This window comes from Staurois parvus, unplaced genomic scaffold (assembly GCF_062004578.1).
Source record: "Staurois parvus isolate SC_StPar_1 unplaced genomic scaffold, SC_StPar_1.0 ptg000160l, whole genome shotgun sequence".
Lineage (NCBI taxonomy): Eukaryota > Metazoa > Chordata > Amphibia > Anura > Ranidae > Staurois > Staurois parvus.
This window is the reverse complement of record NW_028317956.1, coordinates 744,930-762,979: the sequence shown is the minus strand read 5'-3', so window position 1 is coordinate 762,979 and position 18,050 is coordinate 744,930. Positions and strand designations below refer to the sequence as shown.

General features: G+C 40.9%; 1 protein-coding gene across 3 annotated transcripts; it reads right to left on the bottom strand.

Moving 5' to 3' along the window:
* Window positions 1-232: 232 nt before the first annotated feature.
* On the bottom strand, window positions 233-17,771 carry CCNL2 (cyclin L2). 3 transcript variants are annotated; one of them, XM_089675933.1, is made up of 11 exons: window positions 17,494-17,762; window positions 11,077-11,151; window positions 10,841-10,950; window positions 9,364-9,484; window positions 9,208-9,272; window positions 5,265-5,364; window positions 5,070-5,174; window positions 4,834-4,975; window positions 4,641-4,761; window positions 2,960-3,052; window positions 233-1,747 (listed from the first exon to the last, which is right to left on the bottom strand). In XM_089675933.1, the coding sequence occupies exons 1-11, from the start codon at window positions 17,701-17,703 to the stop codon at window positions 1,399-1,401; spliced, it is 1,491 nt and encodes a 496-aa protein (XP_089532059.1). In that variant the 5' UTR covers window positions 17,704-17,762; the 3' UTR covers window positions 233-1,398. The 3 variants fall into 3 exon arrangements, with proteins under 3 accessions (XP_089532059.1, XP_089532060.1, XP_089532061.1); XM_089675934.1 differs by lacking the exons at window positions 9,364-9,484; window positions 10,841-10,950; window positions 11,077-11,151; window positions 17,494-17,762 and adding an exon at window positions 7,881-7,894 and having other exon boundaries at window positions 9,208-9,255; XM_089675935.1 differs by lacking the exons at window positions 233-1,747; window positions 2,960-3,052; window positions 4,641-4,761; ... (1 more) ...; window positions 5,070-5,174; window positions 5,265-5,364 and adding an exon at window positions 7,546-7,894 and having other exon boundaries at window positions 17,494-17,771.
* Window positions 17,772-18,050: the final 279 nt, after the last annotated feature.

Below are 18,050 nucleotides of genomic sequence, written 5' to 3'. Positions count from 1 at the left end.
GGAAGGAGGGGAGTATTATTAGACAGGATCAAACAGCCTTTTTACACAATGTGGAGGGTTGACCCCTTAGGGTCCACACTGAGTAACAAGCATACTTTAATGCATATACAGACTGACTTTACGGTTGTGGATTTAGCAACACTTAAGTTATGCCCCGATTCATGAAACTATGCAAATGAGCAACTCTCTAACTATAATCACCAATGAATATGCTGTGATGTAGAAAAAAAAATTATATATAAAGTACAAAATCCAATACTTTAATGAAAGAAAAAGAAATACAGCTTGGATATACCAATAAAACTGATATGGCCTGGCTGTGTCTTGTTTCAACATTTTAACAAGCAGAATGACACATCTTTGCATTCTTTCAGCCATCATATATCCTGAGTACAATGTGCAGATCCATTAATAAAGACATAAAACATATGCAATATGAAATGTCTTGTGGCTGCTCGTGTCCGGCACGGGCCTCTGAAGATATAAAACAGTACAGAACAGTCCAAGTAGGTTGCTTGATTTTGCAGAAAGCCTTCCACAAATCTTGACCTGGTCACATTAACACGTTGCTATTTACAAATGCCCAAAGTCAATTTAAGGCTGTATAATCTTGGGAGGAAGGAGTTGGGATATCAAGACCTAATATAGGTCAAAATTGTGACTTTACTTGCATGTATAATGAAGCCATGAAAGATTGCCCTGTTGTAATAAAGTTTACAAACTTAATAAGGCAGTGCCTGAAGCTATGGAGTGGAGTTCCCCAAAGAAGCCTGCTTTTTCCCCAGTTTAAAGTTTATTACAAAAACAAAAAAACCACACATGTTGCTGCGGGCTACTGCACCTTCCCTTTAAAGGGTAAGTTCAAACAAAATTAACCATTTTAAGCAGATGCTGAAGAGTTAAATCACAAGCCATGTTCTTTAATTGTTTGTGTACCCCAGTGCATGATCCCCTTGCCATAGTCTTGGTTCTGCTCCCCCTGCTCTGGAGTCCAATGCCCAAAACAGCAGGAGTGTCACTTCTACAGCATTTCATATAGTAGATTCAAAAGAAAAATGTCACTTTAAAATGAGACAGGGCAGAGACAGGCATAAGGCGGAGTGGCTGGTGATTTAACTCCACTATCTACTAAAAACAGAATACCAGTGTTGGGTAAACTGACCCTTTAATCAAAATGCTCATGTTAAGTCTACAAAAAACATGGTCATTCTGAACACCTAAATTTCATTGGTCATATCAAATGACCTTGTCCAAATTCAATAGATTTTCTAGAATTCCATGTAATATATAAATGGGCGGGCTGTCAGCTTTCCCAATATCTTACTGTCCAAAATTTCTGGCACTGAACTGTTTAGATGATTCACAGCCAAGAGTCAAAGAGGGGTCCCAATTCAGCACTCATCTTCTGTGATGGCTGTGCCCAGAGTAATCCCGGTCATAATTTCGGTGGCTCACCCTTTCATAGGAGCGGGAACGTTCCCTTCGTCGCTCATGGTAGTAGTGGCTTTTCTTCTTGTACTTCCGAGTTTCTGGACTTTCGCGTGATCGGCTATAGGAAGGAGAGGAACTTCTGCTATGAGATCTTCTCTTGTGTGTGGTGTATTTGTAGTCAGCACTCTTTCCATACACATGTCCTTTAGAGCTTTTGTGCGAGCTATAATTGTGTTTTCGAGGAGGGGAATCACTTCGACTTCGGGAGTGACTACGGGATTTTGACTCACTTGATGTGGAGTAACTTTCACTTTTCCTAAAATGGTTTAAAGAACAGCTTTAGTTTTGCCAGTAAAATCACTTAGGGAATGTAAAACAAAAAAACCAAAACAAAAAAACCAAAACAAAAAAACCAAAACAAAAAAACCAAAACAAAAAAACCAAAACAAAAAAACCAAAACAAAAAAACCAAAACAAAAAAACCAAAACAAAAAAACCAAAACAAAAAAACCAAAACAAAAAAACCAAAACAAAAAAACAACACAGCCACCCCAAATGTAACACCAGAACTAAACGGCTAGTGCAATGATTTATGAATTACCACCAGACTACAACTACAGTAAAATTTACAGTATGTCTTGCTCACAACAGAGAGAAAAAAAAAAAAAAGAGAAACTATAAGCTCTTTTCATAAGTAAACATCCGGGATAATTACTGCAACTTTCACATTTCTGCATGCACATTGCCCTGAATAGGTACACAAGTCAGTTTAAATGTATTTTAGTCATAAAGAACTACAAAGTGACAGTAGCTTCTGCTACAGCACACTCCCTGCAGCAAGGTATACTAACCCCTCCAGATACCCAACTGGAGGAGTCCATATTCTGCGTAAGCACCAGTGTCCGCATACCAGGCTAGACTTTACCTCCCCCATTTAACAATGTTCATGCCAGGCGATTGGCTCAGGCTAGTGAATATTTTTTTATTGGGAGTGGCTATCAGAAGATCACTTTGACCGACGGTTGAAAGCTTCAAGTTTTTAAAGAGATTTTTAAACTCAAAACACATGAACAAAAGGCTTCAGCCTATTAAAGCAGCAGTAAAAAAAATCCCTCAAAAAGCATAACAAAAAATGCCACCCCCCCAGAAGGTTAATGTCTTAATGCAAAACAGCACTTTGACAGATTTGCCAGTTTACTTTAGTGAGATGCCTCTGAATGTGCCAGGCCGCAACGACATCAGTCATGATCACGGCACACAGTGTGTGGTCTATTAAGTGCAGATTTGCTGGTGACATTACCGGCTGCTACAATTGTGAATATCTCCCGAAGGGTGCAGTGCACATCTAGGATGTTATCACTGTATCTACAGGTAAGCCTCATTATAGTCTTACCTGTAGGTACAAGTGAAACCCCCCCCCCCCCCCCCCCCGACTACCGCTTTAATGCTCTGTGGAGAAAGGTCAACAAAAAAGCAGGTGGTTACAAAGTATCACTTTCAAAAAATGGATAGAGGAGCCATAACTTACCTTCTTTTCGGAGACACAGATCGAGATTTGGAACGGGAATAGCTCTCATCTCTGCTTCTACTGCCGCTTCTGCTGTCCCTCCCTTTAACAATGCTGAAAGGGGGAAAAAAAAAGGGAGGTTTGTGACTCAGGCTTTAGCAGGGTATACCCCAAGTGAATCCTGAGCATCACCAGATTATACAGCAGTGTACACAGACCAAGAGCTTTTTTTTTTTTTTTTTTTTTTAAATGCTTTGCAACTGGAACGTTTAACTTCCCTATATTCAACAGTATACAAAAAAAAAAAAAAAAAAAAAAAAAAAAAAAAAAAAGGCAGTGGCGCATGCTAAATTAACTTGTGGTAAATGCTTCCTACACGACTTGAGATATGCTTCTGTAAGCCGTGAAACTTGTGGCACTTAAAAAGCCAGATTGTAGGCTGGGCATAGCTGGAGAGAAGTTTGGCTGCTTCAGCAGAGACCAGTTGAACTTTGATCTGTGTGTGGCTCTCACTGCTCAACAGCTACCTTGCTGCTTGTGTGGAGGGAAGAATCTTTGTTCAGCACTGTAGCTGAAAACAAAAAAAAAAAAAAAAACCCCACACTTGTTTTATGAATCTTAGTTCCATTTTCTAATTGTTAGAGGGTGTCAAATTGACAGTTTTTGACTACAGTGATGGGAAAATTCAAAAGGAGCAAAAAATTAAAAATTTAAAAAAAAAATCGAATGTTAAAAGCAAATAAAATTTTTGAACATTTGTTCATTCATCGAAAGTACAAAGAATTTTCATATAAATCTTCTTGTCTGAAAATCTATACATGTAGCATTAGACCACCAAGCCTGCATCTCACTGCTGGTCACTAACATTTTATAGGTAAAATTGATTCAGAGAAAATCAGATTGCCTCTCGGGGGATCAGGAAGGAATTCTCTCCTGCAGGAGCAAATTGGATCATGCTTTGCTTGTTTTGTTGCCCCTCTGGAACCACTGTGGGTATAGGATTAGAACATTTAGGAGGGTTTGTGTAAAAGAATGTCTGATATCAGGGCACTCTGAAGAGGATCCAAGCTGTGTGGGGCTTGTCACACCTGATGGTAGCCTACATTACAGATTAATGTCAACATAAAAAAAAAAAAAAAAAAATCACAGTGTAATACCCGGTAAAAGGACTATGGTTTAAGCCTCTTACACACGATGAGTGTATCAGATGATCATCTTTTTGCATGCTAGTTTCATATCGAAAATGTTGTAACGTTATGAAAATTCTCAAACAAAATAAAAAATTTCAGAAGTGATGGAATATATTGTATTCTCTCATTTGAGCATGTGTGGTCTTGGTCTTTGATTTTTTTTTTTTTTCTTAATTCAAATACTGTACTGATTAAACAAAAATCGTATGTTCTAATATCGTACAAGAAAACATTTTCATGTTTGTCCTTTTGGATAATTTTGGATGAACGGTCGTGATTGGTTCTTGAAAGTTGTGTACTAAGATTGTAGGATCGCATCAAGTGGTATTTTTCATATGATTTTCTGATTGTGTATTAGGCTTTACATATACTTTGTATACAATCTTCCATGGAATCAGGATGCGCATGGCAGCATTCCATTACAAGTTGGGTATCTTTCACTCCAAGGACTGAACTATGCGACTGTGGCATTCACCATTGTCAAAAAACACACAAAACAAAAAACCACTTACCCATTAACAGGACTTGCTGAAGTAGACTTTTTCGTTCCACCATCTACTTTCCTTTTGGAATATTTCAGTGCATGTATGGCAGCAGGTGAAGGCTTGTTTACTTTCCCATCTTTTGGAGATTCTGCAAGACACAGCTATTAGTTTTGCTCAGGAAAAGCAGAAACATTCCAGACAGAAGTGGAACACTACCTACCAGTTTTTGCATTTGGTGAGAATTCCGGACCATTGTCCAGCCTTGGTGTTCCCTCAGGGAGTAATCCTTTTGCCTTGGCCTTAGCTTCTTCAATCTGCAGCTTCCGTTTCTCCACTTTACTCTCTAAAACAGTCAAGTCTGCCTAAAAGCAGAGAAAAGAATTGTAGAAAGCTGTACATTGCTAGCAATATTCACATAGTCCAACATAAGCATGAAAATAAAAAAAGGCAAGGTACCTTTTTGCGACTATACAGCTTTAAAATCTGAACACAAATCTCTCGAATTTCTTCTTCAGTAGCACCAAACAGAAGAAACCAGTGTGGACGATTTGGGAGAGTAATCTACAGAGAAAACAGTTAAATGTTAGCTTAGATATACAAAGCACCAGTCTAGGGAGAAAAAAAAAAAAAGCTGCTGATGAGCATACTGACCTCCAGTGTCCTTGCAGCCAAATAGATACAAGCACAAGCAATTGTCTCAGGGTGAAATCTCACAAACACGTCTGTGCGAAGGCTGTCATTCATGTAGTTCCTGAAATTATAAAAATTGAAGAATTGCACACTTATGACTGCACTAAAACTATACTTAAGTGTTGCTAATCTAGCATAGTGTTTGGGGGCCCAGTCTTAAATATGGGGAGCAAAGAGTTGAACTGTGGAGGATGGAGAGCCTATTATAACCTAGGTGTATTTATGCATAAATAGCTGTGTTAGATTGTAAACAATGCAGCACTGCTTTTAGAACCAGAAAGGCTGCTTATGAATGTCCATTCTGAGGTCCAGATCCTACAGGTGAAATCGTCCATTGGCAGAATCCGGTCAATAGGGGTGTCAAATTATTAAAGAAACCGCTTGTATGGCTGGAAGATGTCCATGTATAGTTCAAGTTCATGTGTATTCCAAGGAAAAGCAATAATTGATGACATGCTGCAAAATACTGTACAAATTCTAAACCAGTTAGATTGAGGCTTAAAGCACAACTACTGCCAGGCTATAAACATTTAAATAAACATTTTATAAAGCATTAAATAAGCTTTAAAATAAGTCTGTATGGACCTCTATGGCTACAGACAATAGAGCAACTGCCCCTCAAAGTTCTAAGGATACAAAAAGTTGGCACTCTACTGTCCCCATCCCCTGTGTGTTTACATTAGGAGGTAAAGACACTGCTAGCAGGGGTGGGTAGCAATAAAATACAAGTGTGGAAGTGCTTCTGCTACAATCATGGAGAATGAAAACTCACAGTAGCTGCAAATACGGGTCAATGAGGGCTTCTTGTAAAGCTTATTTAAGGTTTGAGAAAATGTAAAATATTTGAAAATGTCCATAGCTTGATCACAGGTTCCCTTTAAAGTAAACATGCACTGAAGCTTTAGTAGCCTGTTCACCAAAACAGACTGGATTCATTTGTGGAAGAAAACATAAGCAATAGCAGCTTATTCATCTCTCACAGGTTTCCTTTAAACAGAACCCAGAATAGTATTAAAGCCACATACCAGAATACAATTACTAGAAGGGTAAAGTTCTGCCTAAACAGCATTTCATTATACCCGATTTGGCAGACACTACAAAGCAAATGATAAATTTTGCATCTGTGTGGCCAACATATGACATTACATTTCATACAACTTAGCTTAAAGGGCTAGTATCACAAAAACATATCCTGATTTGGGGGGGGAGATCACTCCCCCCATCTCCCAAAAAATCTACATCACATGCCATTGTTTTTTTTTTTCTCCACATGAAGACCAAGACATCTAGCAAAAGGCACAGTGAGAGCGGTGCTTGCAATGGACACCTTTTCAAATAGTTTGAAAGTATGTCCTGACGTGATCGGGAAACATGACATTGTCATTGGCCACTTTATGTGAAGCTGCAATAAAGAGGAAAGCAAAATTTGACAGGTTTAAAGTGGACCTAACCTAACACTGCTAAAGTGTCAAAGACCTGCATTAAATATATACCTGTGGAATCCCTTTGTGTACCAAGCCCAGAGGCTGTATGTGTGCTCGTTTTCTGCCAATGGCCAGATGATCCATCAACTCAGCTGCTACAAACTTCACTGTCCTACTAGAATATTTATTGGTAAAGGCTCTGGCATTAACAGCTGAATTACAGTCTGTGGATGTTCACATCAGGAAAGGTCAAGGCTTCATTTTAACTAGGGAATAGGAGGTCCCATGCACTACCTAAAGTCTAAAGAGGCTCTTCAGGGACATTAGTATCATTTGGACATTAAGACCTTGTACTGTTTGTTGCTACCCTACCTTGTTACCTTACCAAAGTCACCGGACACACCACAACTGTTGATGTAAATGCTCAAACACTAGGCACTGTTTGCCCCTAGTCCCTGTCCCTTTTGCTAGGGCACTTTGTGCATGGAAAATGTGGAGAAAGTAAGAATGGCAGCAGGGGAAAGAAAAAACCCTGAATACATGTGTCAACTGGAGCAGTAAAACCACAAGGCATTTCATGTGGTTCTTTAAAGGTTCTTCCAAACTAAAAGAATTTAGTTAAGGGATGACATTGGTGGCTTGAAGCTCCCATAATCTTAAGTTTTTTTGTGAACACCCGCCAGAGAATCTCTCCAGGGGAATTCTCCTCCATGCACCCCCTACCACCCCTCCTGCATTATCCACATTTTAAAATAAAATGAACAGTCGACTTTAGGAAGATAGCAAATTAATCTCACCACCATGAGTAATTCAACCCATTAACAGCCCCAGTTTTGGCCTGACAGATCATTTAATTGAAAATAAAGTAACCAGACTAGCTACTGAACAGAAATGCAAAATACTGAGTAATATCTGAGTAGAGAAACAAAATTAATAAAAATAGAACAAAAAGGCAGTGTAAATGTCATTGTAAGAACAAGCATGAAAAGAAAGAAAACCATGAGGAGCAATGAGCCCCGTTACTTCGCTGTTGATATACCACCTGACCAGAGGCAGCCTTCTTTCTGGGGAACCTGCTTGGGACTGACTGAAGACGGCAGCTATCCCTGCACCAAAGCGCTTGGACAGCAGAGGAGAAGTCTTAGTCACTTACCCTCAGAGGCTAGCCTTTGATCAAAAGAGTACAGAAAACAAAAAGTTAAAACAGGCTCTCCATCCATTTAGCACAAAAGTACCAGACAGTTCAATCAAATACTCCCCACCACCCTCCCCCAACTATTAGCAATAAGACAATAACATGGCATGAGCAATATAACAGACCATTAGAACTAGGTTGTCTGCAGTTTTATAACATGCATGTAGACCATCTCCTTAAAAATAAACTTTAACAAAAACACACCTAATACTCATGTGATACCAGCTCAGAAGCCATTTATGACTGAAGAGAACACCTTGCCCACTTAGGACAAAGCCAGGGGGTGAAATCAATCCTGCCTCTGAGCTTAGACACTAGTTATTCCAGAGGATTTATACAGTCACTTTGTCCTGATTATGCAAGAGTCTATGGCAGTACCTTTACCACCCTGCCAAAAAAATAAATAAATAAAAAATTACAGCTTACCAGGTCTTTAGATGTGGTGGCTGCACTATTTTTTTCCACAGGTGTTTTCCCTTGTGATCCTGCCAACAATATTTCCTGTCCTAGGGTGACATCACTGACTAATGCATTTATGGAGGCGCAGTGTTGTCACCCTAGCTCAAGAAACTAAGATTTCAGTTTATTGCACAGGAAAGCGACAAGGACACAGACATTTTGCCAAAAACAACTGGTATTTCTTGTACCTAGTCTGAAAAAATTAAAGCCACAACATTCAAGGACTGGTAAGCTACAAAAATATTGCACGTTTGTTCTTGGATCCAAATATGCTTTACATTTCCACGACAAACTCACTTTAATAAACCAGTTGAGATCCCTGGATTCCTGCATACATTTGTCACTGGTCTAAAGTTCAGCTCCAATGGACATTTAGAGCCTAATGTACAAGCAATTTCTTACAAGAGACTGGAGGGCTAAAACATATTGTATTCAGAGGTCAATTATCTCCAGGTATTGGTAAGAAACTTCCAAGACATTAGGGCTAATCAGTAATGCTGGATGACAGTATATTACAATCTGAACACTTTGGGGTATTTTACTTGCTATTCAAAAGCCATGAGATGAGTCTTGAATAGGTGCCAACACTGTCAAGGGCACACTTAATATCTCTCCCTGCTCTTCTCTCCAAATATGGCAAAGCTGAAGCGCTTCTCAATCAGATCTTCTAAGTCAACAGCTGCAATCAAGTGAACTGTTAATGCCTTTGGGGCCGACAGGGTGTGCGAAGCACTGCTAAGCAATGCCCTACGTTTCCCGCAAGCCATGAAAAGGGTTAACTGTACAGCTAACATGTTTGATGGATACATGAGAACAAGTAACTCACCATGATGTCTGGACAAGATGCTTATTGCGCTCACACTCCAATACTTGCAAATACATCACTATAATCTGGAAAGGATTTTAAAAGATTAGATGGCAAACCTGAACAGATCAAATCACGGAATATGTACACAAACACAGAAATGTTCTTAAGACTCACTTTGTGAGGGTGCTTCACATGGACACAAAATCCCAATTCCTTTAGGATCCGTCTTTCAGCCTTAATGATTTGGTTCTTTAGGTTCACATAGTCCTGATCCAAAACCATTGGTGATGGTTTCCTACAGGAGGTAGAAAGTAAGTATATCAAGCCTCAGTGCAGCAACTGGATGCAAAAAAAACTAGTAAAAAAGGCATGGTCAAAAGTGCATTTTTGGAACCCTATATAGCTCAGTAAAAGAATGAATGGCAATTGCCAGAAAGCTGCCCTCAGTGACTTTCTATCCACGTGGACTTTTCCTGTCTGGACATAAAGCTTTTTGCATATCATGTGAGTTGCATTTTTATCATTTCTCTGCACCTAAATAAAGCAATGTTGCACTTAGATATTTTTGTTTTTTGGCTCTTTTTCTCTTGAGCCAATTTTCCCCAAGGGAATCGTTGAACACTCTCCAGAGCCCTATCTCCCTCTGGTGGTCTGTGAACACATCATACACTCAGTATACTTGGTCTGAAGAGATCCTGGTTGCTGGCTCCCTCTGGTGGTCCCCAATCAGAACTCTGCCTTGCTGACATGCTGTGATATATGCTGCTGCTAGTCAGAACACCCGGGTCCAGATGTGCATTCCCAGATGACATCATCTATATGCGCTTAATAAAGCGCTATCTGGTTAGTGCAACCTACTCATTTTTCAGCACTGATGTCACGAATATCGTCCGTTCGCTATATATAGACTGTCACCTATCACGTTTTCATTTGGAATTGAATTTATGAACTTATCTATGTACAGTGACTCATAATTGTATGTACTATACACAATCTTGCATTTATATATGCGTAATATCATTTTTGGAGTACTATACAGGTTTCTGCATTTATATTTGCTTAATATCACGTTTGGGAGCGCTGCATATTTGTTTTTATATATTTGCTATTCTAAGAGGTTTTTTGAGGTTTTACCTTCTCTTGCCTAGCTGCTCCACTATACAGCTCTAGCGCTCATTTCATTTAGATATCTAATTGCTTGACTGTCTAGAGTGGTTTTTGACCAACAGTGGTTCCTGAACTGCATTTCTTCCTATAAACCAGTGACACAATGGACATAAAAGTGAAGGGCACACACTGGATAGCACAGTAAATACTTATAGAAAAATGCAGTCGCCCTTACAAAATTATTTTTGTAATAATGATCATCAGTAGGTTAATTTCTAATCCAATAATCCAGCATCTGATGTTGAAGCCATAAAAGAGGGACTACTTTTACAGCAACTGCTTAGTCACCGTTTACACTGTGCACATCCCCCTTCTGTTTAGAAGACACTTTGTAGCTGCCCAAATTCTCAACGAATTTTTGAATCAACCTGGTTACTTAAAACATATTGGTTAATGTACGGGTCCCCCGCAACTTTCAATTTATTCACCATATAAAAGGCCAGTAACACTGCTACTACAAAAAAAAAAAAATAAAAGAACTTACTGTTTCTCTCTCAACTGGCGAAGCCTATGAATCACATTAATCACATCCCTGATGCGCCTTGGTGCCTCCTCAATTTTGGATGCCAAGTGGAGACAGGCCATTGAGACATGCTAAAAACAAAAACACTTTATTAAAGCACTTAATAGCTATTGTTCTTTGGCTAAAGAAAGATGTAAACAATTGAAGGTGTACATGAATGAAGATACAGGATAAAGCAGGCAGCTTGTTCTCCTTACCTCCATGGAATGCTTCACAAAGGATTTAGTGTAGAAGAACCGCTGAAATAACACTTGTCCTGTAGCCATTGCCACCTAGGAAAAAGATCACAGAAGACCAAATTATTGCTCGCACATAATTTTAGTCATCTTGAGATATTTTTAAAGTCGTGAATGACATTCACTGGTGGTGAACTTGTGTATTAAAACATTCACCAGGAAGTTTCATCCACAACCAACGTTTGGTAAGGGTCACATCAATGCCTTTACAGAACAGCCTTTTAGAGTTGAAGTCTGACAAATGATAAAGACCTCAATAGCCAATGTTAAAGGCAAAATGATTTAGCTGTAATCCTGAATGAGTATGCTTAATGATCACTGGCTCGAGGGTGCCGTTTGTACGTGAGGGTTCCTTGTTATGTAATGTTCTGTTACCTCTTTTTTTTTTTTTTAACCTACAGCCCAAATATTGGCATCTTGCTGTCCTATATAAAAGCTCTAGTTTGAGTTGCATTTGATAGCAAACTATAGCATACACTACAGTTGACTGAAAACATCAACAAGTCTGAAGTGAAGGAGAGCAATCGGCACACCTAAGCAGCAGTCACGTGACAACCGGTTTCCTGAGGCAATGAGGAAATAAAGGGAGGACCAAATGAATCAGTACTGGGAATGTGACGAACTGTATGTTCCTGTTGAGCAGGGTAGTATCGGTTTCCCAGAAACAGAACAAAAGAGCAGCTGCTTGAGAGATTACATCATGTCCCATGTTTAGCCATTTCTACCGCCCACTAGCAGTCGGCTCCAATCACTTTCTGAAAGGCAGTCTTACACAACCAGCAGAAAGCTATAGTTTGAATAAGAAAACATTTGCGTGGATACATGCAAAGGCTTCAACACCTTACATTTAATAGAATTGGTGAAAAAGTCCTTTAAAAGGACTATTCACTTTGATTGGGACTTCAACACCTGAATAAAGGCTTCATCTACAAAATACACATATGAAAAACATGACAAAGTAGAAAGAATGTCTACTAAATGTGGCAATTTAAAAAAACAAAACAAAGGATAAGCAGCACACCAAAGAACAATAAGCCATACTATGAAAACAAGATTACAAATGAATGAATCACACAGCTGAAGGGCTGCTTGTGTACAGTCAGGGTAAGGAACATGTTTACGGAGGCCAGTGCAGACAAGGCAGATTACTACGTCTGGCTGTACTATATAGAAGCCTCATTACATTGTCCACAATCCTTCAACTACCACATCTGCAGGTCACAGCGCTCCACATCCCAAACTGCACCATTTCACCAAATTCATGCGTGATAATGTACTATACTATAGAAATTTGCGAAACATACTGTGCAGCAACTGGTACCAATACACCTTGAAAATCAATTTGTAAGGTACCATTTGTGAGCCACCGCAGGCTACTTTCACACTGGACCTGCCGCAAAACCGCATGTGAAATTTTACTGCGCTTTTGCATGGTACCATGCCAAAAAAACCTGAGGCATGTTCCATTGATTTCAATGGGAAGAGCCATTTTCAGGGCATTTACACTGCAATGGAAGCACCAGTGTGAAAACATACATAGGGAAGCATTTTACTCTAGCTTTTTTTCCCCCGTAACGCAAAAGCGCTTCAAAAACTCCTCAGTATGAAAGTAGCCGTATAGTGGGAAGGCCAGCATTTGCTATAGCGGAATGAGAGTCTGCAATGATTTGGTTATATCATATGGGGCAATCGGATTTTATGACTGCTATCAGATTTCCCAGCAGCTCCAGAACACAAACCCCACACATATTCAAGTACAAGTCTTGTACCATCCTAACAGGGAGCTGCCACCAGAAACTTTAAGGCAGATCCATTTGCCCATCTGCAGACGGAATATTCTTCATTCCTATGGAGGGCCTATCTTGAAATTCCAAACTAGAAAGCCTCTCTATGGGAATGAATGGGATTCACTCGACCCCAGGAAGTAGCCAGAGTTTGCAGCAGCTGTCTCACTCCCTATGAGCTGCACAGAACAGATCTGGCAGGAGCATGAACAGGAGAATAATGTTCTCCATACACATTACAACCTGACTGTACCAGCTCCTCTGAATCCACCAAGACTATATAATATGAAGGCCACACCAGACTATCCAATCACATAGGCCTTCCCCTACATAGGCTTTGATAGACAACGTGGAGGGGGGAGAGGGGTGATCTGCAAACAGGTGATTTAAAGTGCTTCTATACACAAAAACTGGACAAAATGCAGTTCACTAGTCCTTGTGTGATGGCTGCTCTAGTTTCCTTTTATTCACTTATTTTACCAGGCAACCCTGCAAATAGCACACTATGTCACTGGGTGGCTACACTCACTAATCCACTGAATCTATAGGAGCCCTGACAGTCACACAAGCTGAACTTCAAATATGTCTGATTAACAGCAGCGGGAGCCAACGAGAAGAGAGAGACCAGGGACAGCCACAGCTCTCATGCAGATCGCTGGATCGAGATGGGGCTCAGGGGGGAGCTGCACCCAGAGGGTTTTTTTTTTTTTTTTTAACCGTAATGCATTAAGGCAAGAAACCCACTTTTAGATGCACTTTAAGGTTTCATGCACTCTGGCCCTTTTATAAATGCTTTTCTCCTAGCACTGCAGGCACATCAAGCGCTTGGCTGTTTATTTAATTGGACAGAATATTAATTTACTCTGGCCAGGCTACTGGGAAAAAAAAAATGCTCAACTAGTAAACACACCTAGTGGTGAGGCGCATTTAGACTAGTCAGGTGTTTTTTCCAGCCCAAAGCTCTTCTCCTGTTATTTTTGGCCATTCAGATTTCTGCCCCTACTCCTATAAAAGCCTAAGTGTGCCTGAACACTGAACACATATGCTAACGGGGGGGGGGGGGGGCATTTAAAGGCAGAAAAAAAAGTCAAACACCCGTAAGCTTCAGTGTGCACGAGACTTGAATACTCACCTGCTCTGGGGATCCAGTGTTGTCCTGCTGGGATCTGCCTTCGGCCTTGTCCTGTACAATCTCATTCTATGTGACCCAACTAGCTGCCAGGTACCTCTTCCTGGTTCATGAAGCCCAGCTCTCTAGATTACACATGAAGACTGACGCATCCTGGGATTTGTGATGCACACACATCCCTCCCAGAAGGCTTCTAGGTGAGAATGAAGTCGTCTCCACCGCTCTGATGAGAATGGTGCCTGGGGAGCCTTACAATCCCTCCCCCATTGCCAAAACAGAAAGTAGATTTCCCCTCTATTCCTGTTCTGGTTTAAAAACAAAAACAAAAAAACATTTTGGGATTCCAACCAGGACAAATCCTTCTGGGCAGGGACAGCTACAAAACAACCTGAAAAACCCGACAGAGTTCCAATTCCTCTCCAATATTTGCTTTTAGCCAACCCTCTAACTGCCACTATTGCAACTTACCAGTTCTTGTATGACTTTTCTTTCAGTTGGTGATCCAGCCATCAAGCATTATTTTTCAACTTCCTTTCACAGAACAAGCTATCCAGCAGCAGTTAGAGGGTTGAGACATACTGACAGGGGTGCTTACAATGGTCAGATTTTATATAAAACCTTTAGGGCCAGTTCACACCACAAAAATGCACTCGATACTTTTTTGCTTACAGTTCACACCACAATCCATTCCTGTGCAGTTTTGATGCAGTTTGCTACGACCTAGTACAGGTTTTTTTCTGCATTAAGAATGCATGCTGTGTTTTCCAATGACCCTAGTTCACACCAGTGCAGTCAGTTTCCAGCGCAGAAGGAAAAAAAAAACAAAACAAAAAAAAACCATACTGCATATTTTTTCTGCACTGGAAACTGACTACACTGGTGTGAACTAGGGTCATTGGAAAACACAACATGCATTTTTAATGCAGGAAAAAAAAAACAAAAAGAAAAAAAAACCACAGACGACTATACTAGACTAAGGGCCAGTTCACACCACAAAACCGCGCTCCAGGTATGTTTTTGCTTACAGGTCACACCACACTGTTCCGGTGCAGTTTGCTATGTTCCAGAACGATTCTGTGCAGACAGAATGCAGAATGTTCTACTCATTTTTCTACACCGGAAACTGACTGCACTGCTGAGAACGAAGGCCATTGGAATACATGGAAAACACTGCGCATGCATTTTTGATACAGAAATAAAATGCACTGGTGTGCATCTAGTGTGAACTAGCCCTTAGTTTATCAGCAAAAAAAAGTAAAAAAATATTGTTTCTCAAAATTGTCAGTTTTTTTTATAGCGCAAAAAATAAGACCGCACAGGTGATCAAATTCCACCAAAAGAAAGCTCAATTTGTTGGGAAAAAAACATTGTAAATTTTTATTTGGATGCAGCGTTGCATGACCGCGCAATTGTCGGTTAAATTAACGCAGCGCCATAACGCTACAACTGGCCTGGTCAGGAAGGGGAGTAAGTCCTCTGAAGGGCAAATGGTTAAAGTGGAACTAAACTCTCCCAATCAACAATGACTATTTTAACCATTAGCCGCCCGGCTTACAGCTGTTTGGCGGCCGCAAAAATGCTTTAGCTTTCTGGGGGTGTACGCCATGTGACATCCTCCCGCACATGCGCAGTTCACACGGTTGCAGAGCCGCGCGATCTGTCACAGGCCGTGTACCTCGGACATGGCCAATGACAGATCTGAGTATCGGCCCCCGTTGCCGGTACCATGTGACCTGCTGTGACCAATCACAGCAGGTCACATGCACATGTGATTAGCTGTGGCCAAATCACAGCTAAGCACAAAAAAAAAAACAAAAAAAAAAAAAAAAAAAACACACGTGAATGAATCGATGTCATTCAGGTAAATACTTGCTTATAGCAAAGTAATTCTTTGCTATAAGCAAATTGTGTAAAAAAAATAAAAAATAAAATACTGATCACTTCCCCAAAGTAGTACAATGTTACTATCGTAACATTGTACTACTTTGGTCATAGTAAAATATGACAAAAAAAAAATATATATTTTTTTTCCATACTGTCACCAGTCAGTGTCCCTGATCACCACCAGTTATATGATGACGCTGTACTGCACTGGTGACAGTATGTAAAAAAAAAAAAAAGTGAAAATAATTTTTTTAATTTTTTCATTTTCCGAACAATTATGACAAAAAAATACAACTTCAAAAAAACTCGCCATGCCTCTTATGAAGTACGTCAGACTGTCTACTCTGCAAAAAGGGGTCATTTGGGGGATATCTGTACTATTCTGACATTCTTGGACTTCAAGAAATTAGATTGGCTGTCAGTACTTCAGGATTGATCAATATTCAGATCTATACCATAGTTTGTGAACTCTATAACTTTCCTACAGAAATAATACATCCTAATTTGGGTTATTTTCACCAAAGACATGTAGCAGAATACATCTCGGCCTAAATTTATGAACAACAATTATTTACTTGTAAACTTTTATAACAGAAACAAAGAAAAACGTTTTTCAAAATTTTTGGTCTTTTGTTAATTTAGCAAAAAAATAAAAAACCCCAGCAGTGATTAAATACCACCAAAAGAAAGCTCTAGTTGTGTGAAGAAAACGATAAAATTTTAGTTTGGGTACAATGTTGTATGACCGCGCAATTGTCATTCAAAGTGTGAGCGCTGAAACGTGAAAAATGGCCTGGGCGGGAAGGGGGTAAAGGTGCCCGGTATTGAATTGGTTAATCCGTATACTGCTGGCGTTAACATATAGGGAAGTTTTTTTTTTTTAAATATATTTACTTATTTAAATTTTTTTTTACATTTATGCGGTTGCGTCCAGGTTTCAGGCCTAGGCAAATAGGATGTCATCCATCCCCAGTCTTCATGAAGGGTTCTCTCAGCTAAGCACAGCCTCCTGCCTAGGCCAAGGACAGATTGACTCTAGGAAATAAACGCTACCTAAATCAACTGCCCTTACCCAAGATGGCCGCAGATACAATTGCTGGGATGCGTTTTTCAAACCGATGTCTCAATGCACGGAAGTTTTGAATATTAAAATTCGGACGCAGTGTCCTCCCTCCATACATGAAGGTGAGCGTACAATCAGTGATGTGTAACCAGCGCTGACCCCATGGGAGGAGAATTAGGGAGGATCGTGGTCACCGATCACAAGCCTCTACTATAGAGGAATAGACAATGGCTCCGCCACACACTGCTCACCCGATCTACAACCAGATCGCTCTGCTCCGGATTGTTGGCTGTATAGGTGAGGATTTGTACTAAACATGTGACTGATCCGTCCAGAGAGATCCGATGAGACCATTAATCCCCCGGCCGGCTCACTCTAGGTCAGGCTCCCGCCCTGTGTAGGCCTCAGCCTCGTTATCCGGTACAAACCTCATCCCTATCCCTCCCCCCGCCCCGGCCTGTGTGACCCCGGCCCCCGCTCTCACCCTCCCAGCCAACACCGGCACAGCCAACCCTTACCTGTGGGAGCCGGAGGAGAATGCCGGCTGACTGAATGAGCTCGCAGCCCACACAGCGAAGGTCGGTCTCGGTGTCCCTGTCCAGGCCGTCCAGCACGGACGGAGTGAGATCACACTTATCCTCGGTGATGAGGCAGTTCTCCAGACAGATGAGCACCCCAGAGTAAACCTTGTCCCCGATCAGAATCCCCTCATTGGGAGCAGCCGCCATCTTCTCTTCTTCCTCGAGTCTCCGGCTCAGGGGCGCCCGCACTCCTCTTCACACCACGGGCCCGCCTACCCCGTACGGCGCCATTGGCAGGCCCCTGGCTCCCCTCCACGCTGGTTGGATGCCGAGTCTGTCAATCACGAGGGAGCGTACGTCAAGCAACGTGAGCAAACGGCTTATCGGTCCCGCCCATTTCCGGCCGGATTACTCAAACCTGGAGATTCTGAAAAACAGGAGTGACGTCGCCGACCCATAGTGCACTGCTGCCGATGAGCCGCCTGAGGCGGTGTGACGTAAGCGGCTGGTGTCATGGTAATGTTTGGAAATTGTATTAGATATTATTGGATCTG

Excerpts from the sequence above, each read along its gene's own strand:
- CCNL2 (XM_089675933.1), bottom strand. The coding sequence starts at position 17,703 with ATGGCGGCTGCTCCCAATGAGGGGATTCTGATCGGGGACAAGGTTTAC. Across the intron at positions 4,976-5,069 it reads AGCTGTATAGTCGCAAAAAG|GCAGACTTGACTGTTTTAGA; the intron begins GTACCTTGCCTT and ends CTCTGCTTTTAG. Across the intron at positions 3,053-4,640 it reads TCAGCAAGTCCTGTTAATGG|CATTGTTAAAGGGAGGGACA; the intron begins GTAAGTGGTTTT and ends TCCCCCTTTCAG.